At 41.6% G+C, this 10,712-nt stretch overlaps 1 protein-coding gene across 1 annotated transcript in view; it reads right to left on the reverse strand.

The window, feature by feature from the left end:
* Positions 1 to 392: 392 nt before the first annotated feature.
* PPP1R9A (protein phosphatase 1 regulatory subunit 9A) overlaps positions 393 to 10,712 on the reverse strand; it is a 148,044-nt gene continuing 137,724 nt past the window's right edge. The window contains exons 16-17 of the mRNA XM_082320635.1: positions 8,027 to 8,225; positions 393 to 7,040 (exon numbers count right to left, since the gene is read on the reverse strand). Coding sequence (XP_082176761.1) covers positions 6,828 to 7,040; positions 8,027 to 8,225 — 412 coding nt within the window. The 3' untranslated portion in view covers positions 393 to 6,827. The remainder of the gene's footprint in view (positions 7,041 to 8,026; positions 8,226 to 10,712) is intronic.

The raw sequence follows: 10,712 nt of genomic DNA on the forward strand, positions 1-10,712 counted from the left end.
TCAGCGTGAAGGCAGCCTATTTTTACATCAACCTGCAGCAAGAGACAGCACACTGCATTTCATCTGCATATGAAGAAAAAAGGCCATTCTCTTTCCTTACTCTTTTTTTTTTTTTTTTTTTTACTTCTTTTTACATAATTACATTAATTGTAAACGAGACCCACTCAGAGGCCTGCGAATCATGCCAATTTGGCCAAGAGCTGGGATTAAAGTAATCTCCGGCACTGAGCAGAAGGAAGGAAAGAACCAGCAGGGCAAGGTCCGTGTCCCCCCCTGCCCCCAGGCTGGCCCACGCAGCAACATGTGCTCACCATTTATTATTTCTTCCGGAATGACCAACAAACGGGCAGGAAAGGGACGACTCGATACAAATTCTAATAAAGATTCAGGATTTCTCATTTTATTGCATTCGTTGTCTAACAACAATAATACTCATTGGCAAGAAATTTATTTACACTAACAAATTAACTTTAAACCACAAGGCTTTGTTGTTTGTATTTAAACTGTAAGAAAACAAAGGGCCACCATGATGTTTTGTTTTGATGTCTCCCGATAACTAAATATTAACCAAAGTTATTTTGGGGAAAACTCAACAATCTAGAGAAGTTCATATCAACCAAGCACAAGAGAACAAGCTCAGACGTGGCACTACTGTGTCTTTCATGCAGATGATCAGACACCAAGATGTACAAACAAAAAGTTCAGGATAACATGCACTTCATATACATTTGACCTCTTTAAAAAAAGAAAAAGGAAAAAATCTGAAGCGCAACCACCTCTTCAACCATATAAAAAGAAACAATGTAAGAAGCCAATTTTTACAGTGAGCACAGTGCATTTTAGTCTTTTAGCTGCCTGGTCTTCTAGCAATACGTCTAACACTTGTCCGTGACCAGTGAGTTACCATTGCAACATGACTGGAAAATACAAAAGCAGTTGTTCAGACAGTAAATGTGGATGGGAAAGTACAGAGTCAGAAGAGGTTCACTGTGCACTCCCCGCTTCCAAATGGGCTGGTTATTCCTTACGTCTGGTGCCCCGGGATCCCCCTTTCCTTCAGATGCTTCTGCACCGGGGCCCGAACCCGCTCCCACCGGTGTCAGGGACGAAGCTCCCACTGGAAACCCGGCGGGAGGCTCGGGCTCCCGGGTTATGCAGGTTGGACCCCATCTCGTGAGCTGCGAGCCCTCCTCAGCTCTCCCTGCTCTGGAAGAAGAAACCCGCCTAACTCAGCAGACCAGGTTTCGCAAACCCTACGGCTCTGTCTTAGCACAGCCCAAACTTCCCAAAGAAACAGGCAGCTGAAGGCACTACCGCCAAACCTGCCAGTAAGACGCGCATTTTTTAAATCATTACTTGATGTCGACAGCAAAAGTACCAGTTAGTACTGCCGGTTAGTAACAGAAAGCTCATTTTATAATGAGGGATTGGAGGGCTCAATGTCATGATGAACGTGTCAGACCTTTGAAAAATCAGTTTTACAGGTGGAGAAAGTACAGTAAAATCCATACGGGAGGTTAACAGAAGGGCTGTGCAATCTGCAGATGACCCACACTCTGCTGTGGCGAGCGGGTAAGTCACCTCGGACGTCGCCCAGAATCCTGCTCAAAAATGAGCCGCTGAAAGCGCTCCAAGAGAAATCGAAGTTAGGGTTAAAAATATAAAAAAGGGTTTCCTTCCTAGAATACTGACACTCCAATAAATCAATCCTGCCAACCTCCCACGCCAAAAAATGAACCCGAGGACAACACGCAGAAGGACCTGCAGAGGACCATTCCGTAGATGGTTTTAGCAAAACTTTAAAACCTTCTGATCTGCAAAATACGTAAAACCCTGCTAGAAAAGAGTGAGCAAAGCTACCAGCAGCACAGACGGGGGTGGCACGCTGGTGAGACCGAGGGGTAGGGCTTTGCTGCTCCGAGCTTGTGGGCGGTGGCGGGGCCCCCCGCCCCCCGCGCAGGCTGTCTGCCTGCAGCCCTGCGACGCCCAGCTGCCTGCGTGCCCGCTGCTACCGGTGCAGCGGCCATCTGTATGAATATCCATGCCTGCACGTAGGCATGTACACACACAAGGCCATACATATTTATTTAAAGAGGGAATCAAGCCACAAATCACTTCAACGTTTCTAGAAAGACTAACTGGTTTCATTATTTTCAATCACTAATTTAACAGAACTAAACCAAAACCATCTAACTGCTCTGTGCCCTCTGCCCATTTCGACTATTAAAGACCTAAAGCTTAATTAAATATGTGCTGCTGTTTTCAAATGTCTGTGTTTTCAGTGTTTTGGACCACAACATAGGTTTCCCGAGGTTTTCAAGTGAGGGAGAACACAGAATGAGGGAAGTGCTATTCAGAGGGTCCATCCCCTCTATCTCTCAGTTTGATGATAGTGCAGGGGACAAGGCCACACCTAAAATGAGCAAGATCAGGTTTTATTTTTGTCTTGACAACATTTTCTCTCTGTAAACAAATGGATAAGAAATCAACACAAGACTTAATTTTTGCAAAGTGCCTCTAAATTTCACCACCGAGAAACAGCAGACTGCAGCGCAGATGCTGTAAAGAACTACAGCTCAATCTGTGCAAACCTTTCCTTTTGATTTTCAGTGTTGTTTTGGTACCTGGAACGGTACGTCTTGGCCGTACCCAACTAAATGATGATCCTCTTCCTTCCTACTGTAGAACTGGATTCTGCACTATTAACAAGAGCAGCATTTCTTTCTCTGACTTAAAAGTGGAACGCAATACATTTTCAAAAATCACACATTGCCCACCTCTTACTTGCCAGCACGTGAGCCAGGAGGTGAAGGTGGAGCAGCTCAGGAGAACAGGAGGCTTGGATGGAAGCAATGAAGTATGAGGAACCTTGATGCTCAGTGTCAAGCACCTCTGAATGTCAATGAGAGCTGACGACTGGCAAGCTTCAGAGGAAAAGCCGCTCCATAATTCTAGTAAAATCTTGATTCTGGTGGTATTCCTGCAGCAGGCTAGAGTCATGGCACAACAGATGCCTTCGCAAAAAAATTTTTAAAAGTTAAAAAAATGCAAAAGCATTTGTATACACTGAGATAACAAACATCACCTAACTCTGTTCAGCTTTTTATTACTGGCTTCTGTTCCACTGTGCAATTCTAACCTATGATCTAGAGCAGGCTCCACTTACAGTGACCCCCCCCAGACCTGCTCAGAGCGGTGGGTGAAATGCGAACAGCAGTGGGCAATACTCCGGGCATTGCAATGAACAGGTTCGGCTCCTTCCTCTCGCCCCGGTCCTGATCTGCCCGGGCAGATTGAAACCAAATTGGGAGTTTTAACACTAAGTCGCATGGGTGCAGCACCTCACCACAGGGGAAAATATGAGCTGGAAGTGAGTAATGTCAGTATGTTTGGCTGATTTCGACAGAGCAAGGAGCCACCACTCTCTCCACCATCTCAGTATAAACACTAGGTTTTTTAGGACTAAAGTAACCTGCAGTGTTGTATCTTTTGTTTTCTATTTTTCAGAGTTCCATTTTTTGCTAACTCTCCCTTCTTCACCCTTTCAGAGGCTCGATATATTCACAACCTGGCAATACTGCAGCAACGAGCAGAACTAGAGTTTACAGAACTGGCCCACCATCATAACCAGGGAGAAGTTAACTTCACCAGCCTGCCGTGGTCACCTAGGTGTAAAGATGACACCGACGCACAGCTAGAGATGTGGAAACACCTCACTGCTTGCACAGCAGTTTAAAGGTGGCCAGGCAAGTCAGGATACTCAAAATTGCTTTAGCTCCACAAATAAATATGCAAAAGTAGGCAACATTTGCAGGTGAGCCAAAAGAGAAAGCCTTTCCAGTCATTTAGCATGGAATATTTGTTTCTTCTTATTACATCATAACCCCACATTAGTCTGACTTAGCATCGGTTTACAGGAAGGCTAAGTTAAGAATGATGAGACATCCATATCTTTTGTTTCATCTATGTCATTACACAATACAAGGGGAAAAAATGCAACACAACTTTAAAGGCCCTATAGAACAGTTACAAAAGTTTCAAACTGTGCGTGACATCTGTTAGCCAGTGGCATTTCTGCACGTCCCAACAATGAGTTACCATACTTAATAAAAGGAACCACATAAATCTCTTTTATCACAGAAAGAAGAGCAAAACTCTTGACGTTGTTCAGTTTGCTTAGTTTTCATGTGTTGATCAAAATGCATTTTATGGTTTTATTTAAAATTTTGGCTACCATTTTTTTTTAAGTTAAGTTTTTGTTGGTTTTTTTTAGTCCAAGAATAACAAAATAACATTACCACAAAGCGATAAGCCCCCCCCTAAATACTTGAAGGACTTAAGTCGAATTAGTTATTCTGCAGAATAAGAATCTGATTTATGAAGAGATTAACTAGGCACTGTTCTAAGCAGCAAGAATGAAAACTCAATGTATAATGCCAAGCAGTCTGCTCAGGTTTCTAAGAAAACAAAGAAAATAAAACAGGGACACCACCTTAGATTACTATATACAACCACTTGAACATTACTACAATGTAAACATAATTTAAAAAGTAAATCATCATCGAATGCATTTATTAACATTGTATTTAAAATATTAAATTTCCAGTTTCTTCCAGATAATTCCTCTTACTCAAATATAAATTGATAACCTCCTAAGATAACAGAATGCTAGTTTTATGAGGCAGTTAAACATTTGTATCATTTTTCTCCTACAAAGAGCGCAGAAAGATTCACTGCAATGTGGAATTCTTCTTAGCAGGTGTATTTTTTGCCAGTGGTCTATCTCAAGAAAAATATCACAAGCTTTTAGAAATATCAGGAAGTATCTTTTATGGCAATTTCATTTTTAGATCTGAATCAAATATACATCAGAAACTTGTAGAAATTTGATTTGGAAGGAAAAATAAAGCTAATACTAAGTCGATCTGTTGTGTATTAATTTTGAGTGAATCAGGTTCTTTCAGTTTACAGACCATTTTGCATGTCAAAGAAATTATTAGGATCAAAAGAAATTTAACTATAAACATCGCACCCCAACTGTTTCCAATCTGAGCTTCAGAGAACTTTACAGACACAGATCTGAATGCCATAAAGCACAGAGCAGAAGAGAAGCCAAGCCAAACTAAAACAAACATTTTCTTCAAAAGAATTCAATATTTGCATTTTCTAGGCTGGCAAATTTTGAAGTTCAAGATTCTATCTTTGCATCAACATCTTAAACAATTTATGGGCTGGCATGACTAGATGAAGACTGCAGCTCCCAGGGTGCACGAAAGGGAAGTGATGTTTCTCAACTATAAATGCTGCTACGTAGCTTTGACTATAAAGCAGTAAGCTAATACCTCTAGCTTCTCATTGTGGATATTTGCCTGTTGTCTGTCCATTCTTTTGAAGAAATACTGAATATTTTAATACCGCTCTTAAGAGGCAGTAACATCATGCAGTGCAAGCTATACACTGCTTCCGTCATAGTCAAAACTGCACAGCAGGCTTTGCCGATGGCCTCATATACCAGGAAAACAGAAATCTCTGAAGGATGTAATACAACCACTGCTAAGCCATCAAAACATTCTACAGCCTATGCCCAAAAGTTCAGGTTTTGGTGGGGATATTCTTTAAACACATCAATCAAAACAGTTAATATATGGCAGCTTTGGATTTAGTAACTGTCACCTCCATGGCAGCATTGATCTTAACAGCAATGTACTGAATTTAATTTTAACCAAAATCCCTCGTCTTCCTCTTCTTAAAGTGCACTTCTGTAAAAACTGAAAATCTTCAGCAGACTCAAGTTTGATAATCCTTTCCAACAACAGCTTCATAACAGCACAGCACAAAGCTTATTCTTCCAATGCTTATTGGAGAATGAATCTGAAGATGTGGTGTTTTTCTTGAAAAAAAAAAAAACCCCGAAACAAAATAAGCCCAGTCTCCTTTCAAAACACATGAAAAAGAAAGTGGAGTGTGCTATAAGAAAGTTGCCTACACACTGGGAGCACAATGAAATTTATACAGATCTATATGCTGTGCTCGCGTTAGAAATTCATCCTTGCTCAGACATCTGAAGGATAAATGTTATCCTCAGATTTCTGTGTAAACCCACATAATCATTTAAGGCTTTGCCTCCTTCCTGGATTAACTATTGTACAGTTAACAGAAAGAGTTTCACCTCCTGTCTTTTACCCAGGGGGAATATCGACTCTCCTGTCTTTATCTCCAGTGTATAAGAAGAAGTCACTGAACAGCTGTGTTTCCGGAGCAGTGCCGCTTCAAGGTACTTATGCAAGATGCAATTTACTCCAGTAGACGGAACTGAGTATCCAAACATTGTAAAGAAGCTGAACTTCCAGTTAGAAAGTTAAGTCGACTCTTAGTAGACAGAGCGCAACTCCTTTTACCCAGCTGAAGAAATGTTCACCAATCGTTTTGACTGGCCATCCTATTCAGAAGAGGTGAAGCAGTGGACCATGCTCCTCGGCATCATGCTGGTTACTGAAGTGACCAAACACACAGAGCTCAATAGAGAAGAGTAGTTTGGAAGGAAACACCGCCACACAAATATGAAATTTGTTAGCTGTCAACAACAACAAAACAAACGGAGGGGCTGGGGTTGTTTCACATGGCAACAGCAACGAGCGTGATCTGGATATGCAGTAAAATAAAACTACACAATATAAATTTCCCTAGTCATTCTATGTATAGCCCCATTCCTCTGTACACACTCTCGTGTAATGAATGCAAGAAAGCTGAAGGGGCACCAGAGTGGATATGAGTTTCCCTTCCCTTGAAGTGCCTCCACTTTCCTAACACAGCAGCACTTCTGCTTATCACTGCTCATTAGTGCCCTCTATTGCATCTGATGAAGACTTGTCTGTTTTCTTCGATTTCCTCTGCAGTTGCTCTTGTTCCTTCTTCCGAAGCTTTTCCCTTTGCTTTTCCATTTTCTCTTGAGCTTTGCGAGCTTTCTCCAAGGATGCTTTCATTTCCTTTAGCTTTTTTTTAATGATTGCTCTGTCCTGGGAAGATGTCATACCAAGAGCCTGAGGTGGGGAAAACAAAATTAAAAAAGAAAATAATTTCATACGGTTTAATCTATCACGATTTTTTTTTCACATTCTAGTAATAGTTCTTCTTAGGTAGAAGACTACAACAACTAAGCAAATTTGAGACAGACTCAGATACATTACTGATGTGTAAGTAATAGACTTCTATACTACTTTGCATGCCTTCCACTTCTAGAATATTAAAGAATTAGATCTCATTCCTACCACCAATGTTGATTTCATTCATCAAATGAGGCAAATAAAGATTAAACTATTTGCCTGAATTCATCTAAGTCTACGTAGAACAAGACTGCCCAATTCTCACTGCTATGCCTTAGTCAAAAGTTCACTTGCTCTCTTCTAAAACCCCTAGAGTTAGTGAAACACCAGCAAAAATATTCAGAAAGGAAACACCAAACTTGGACTTTCAGATCTGCTGAGCTTCCCACAACTTGTTCCTGTAATTGTTTTTGACAAAAGTAGGCTCATATTCTCACTACAAGAAACAATGCATACTTTACACATCAAAAGTGTATTTAGTTCTAACATAGTACAACCAGTATCAGCTTATGCCTCCAGTACCGCACTAATCCATTTTTCAGTTGCTACTTCTGATGTATGTCTATTTACTGTCTTCTCTGAATCACCCTTTCGCAAAACACAGCTGCATGAGAAATACGTGCATGCAAATACCACTTATACATGCTGCTATATGATTTACGCATGCAAATATGGGTACATTATATACACCCAGAGTTTTCACAAAGCAAATGCCCTCTGTTTCTGAAGCTTCTGAATCCAAGTGCATATGGGAATTTCTTAAAGTGTTGCTGTAGCTTTATACTCTGTGTTTATTACTCTAGTCTATCACTGCTCCACACACAGGGATTCACTGCTTTCTGGCCGAATTCTTACTTCCTTTAAGATTACCTAAAGTGACAACAAATACCACAGTTAGTCTTGAAGTCCAGTCAGTCAATTACCTTAAGCTTACTCCCATCCAGCTGAAGGAGATGCTCCCCGTTAATGTTTTGGGCACTGAATTCGGAAACATACTGTTCAAGGTTCAGGCTCATTAACCAGTGGGAAACCTGCTGCACGCTCCACTCCTGAACAGCACGACTCTGGCACTGACTGTGCTTAGGAGACTGTCCGTCGTCAAGGATCTGTGACAAAACCATGCTGCGTTATTATTAAAAGGGTAACACGGACGAGTAACAGCATTTTTCTGTACAAACTGCCAGCATCAGAGCAGAGGTATCTGTACTATCTTTACGCTACAATAATAACAATTTCACACTGCTATATTACATCTGTATCTAACCAGATATCTAAGAATTGGTACAAGGTACCCAAAAAGTCTTCTATCTATAAATAGAAGAAGGAACTGGCATTCCTTTTAACCCAAACAGGGACTGAAATGGCCAGGTGGCACAATTCAAAACAGGTATGCTCCCATTCCCTCACAAGATTTTTGTCCTTCAAATTAGAACATTTCTAAAAGATGCAATGAACTCTGCATTCCACTTCCCGGGCTCATTCACAGATCTTTATGATGTGTTTAAGATATAAAACAAGAAATTCAGGGGGAAAAAACCCTCAGAAAACCACTCTAAAGTTCAAGTGATGACATCAAACAGCCAGTGAGACTGATACTATCTATGGAAGACTATGAGATGACACAGAGGAGCGGTAAGGAACACACAGCGATCCCCCAGCCCTGGCCCTGCTCTCATCACGTTACGCTGCTGCGGAGGAGAGCACAAACACAGCACCAGGAGGGGCAGGTGGGGCATCAGCTGCTGCAGCAGCCCCGTGTCCCTGCCCTGCCACTTTATTCCGCCCAGGGATATGCCAATAGGGCCTGAAACAAAAGCTACTCTGTCCCAGCCGTGGTCAGCAACGCAGCTGCTACAGGCTGCAGCAGCTGTCTGCTGTTAGAGCAGCTTTTACACTGAGTTAGATGATGCTAGGAGCTCTCTCAGCTTCTGGCTGTCCAGTTCTCAAGGCTGGGGAAAAGATGGTTTAAGCACTATCTTTTCCTTCTCCTATCACCAGCAGGAGCTCCGTGCAGCTGATGCTTGGCCTGGTGGATTTGCTCTGACACCGACCCTCCTCCCCCTTCCAGCATACTGCAAAAACTGCAATTTGCTATGGCCTTGAAAAATCTTAGCAGAAAGGAGAGGGTAACTCAAGACAAGGAGAGAGGTGCCAGTGACATCTGCGTGTTCTGCTCGAACAAGGGGGTTTGCCATACAACACCGTAAAACAAGAAATGTGAATCTGCAAATGAGACGATACGTTGCCACGCGATGGTCACACGACTCACCACAACAACACACTAGTATCTCACCTCATCATCAATCATATCCAGGCTCTGAGTGAGGGAGCAACAAAGAAATGGGAAAGAAAAGCATTATAGAAACAAAATACAGAACATGTAACAGCATGTAAAAGTTCAGGCAAGGGCAGCACCAAGATTTGCAAACAGATATGGCTACTCGAAACCAAAGAGATTTCTTTAAAAAAAATTATTTCCAGAAGCAGAGAGATTATGTTGAAAGCTCAGCACACACACGATTTGGCAGCTAAACCTGAGACTGTGTCAATGAAACCCCCTTGGAGTTCCTGGTCTTGACACCCTAGAACCGGTGGGAACCTTCCTGATGGCTCCAATTGCAAGAGCAAAAGCTCCTTAATTAGAGAACAACCTGCAAGAAATGGGTTCCCCCTCCACCCCTTCATTTTTTTCATCTCCTTCAAATAATCATGTCAGATCGGCCAGAGAAGCCTGAGCAAAGGAGTGCTTGCAGCAAGATGCTATGAAAGGCTGAAGAGCAGCGCTGGCCTAATCCCCTGCCAGTGTGGTTGTGGAGGTTTCCACTGCAGCTCTTGCTGAACACGCTGCCTGATTCGGAGGCTGCCATTTGGCCACAGCAGAGGATGGAGAAAACAAATTCATTTTTATAGACCTGTTCAGGCTTGATATTTTAGAAATGATAAGAGAGCTGAACAAGCAAAGTGAAAGCATTTTCAAGCTTTTAATTCAATACCACTCAGAACAGGGCATTGTCACAATAAAATACCAAATACAAAGGGAATGAAACGTAGTAAGAGATGAAATGTATTATCAAGATAGTATTAATGAAGTGTAAATGATGACTTTGTTGTTTTCAGTAATTCACAGAATATACAGACCTGTCTGCACTCTCCTATGATTCTCATAAATTTTTGCCCTTTATTACCTGCAGTAAGTAGCGTCTAAAGCGTGGTTAGGTTTGTAGGTTTGCATTTTGGCAAATGGCGTTGCACGGAACAACTCTCATTCTTTAAACCCATGCAAAACGTGCAGGCAGTAATAGAACAAACCTAACTATCATAAAAAAATAAGACATAGATACTTCAAGTTCCTCCCCTCTAGAAAAAAACCCTGGCTCAAACCTCACTTGAAAAATGTGAAGTTCTTACGGAGTGTTTGTAAAAGAACAAAGGCACAGGCTTCCTGAGTCCACAGGACACAGCTACCGTCAAATTGTGCAATTTCACTGACAACTGAGTTATAAAACTAGTATCTTAAGAAAAGTATTTTCAATATATTATATTCAGCTCAATTGTGTCACCAATTTACAGGGCTGGGAATGCTTTTTCACATTATCATTGTTCGAAAAA

This window comes from Platalea leucorodia (assembly GCF_965183815.1).
Source record: "Platalea leucorodia genome assembly, chromosome: 1".
NCBI classification, from domain to species: domain Eukaryota; kingdom Metazoa; phylum Chordata; class Aves; order Pelecaniformes; family Threskiornithidae; genus Platalea; species Platalea leucorodia.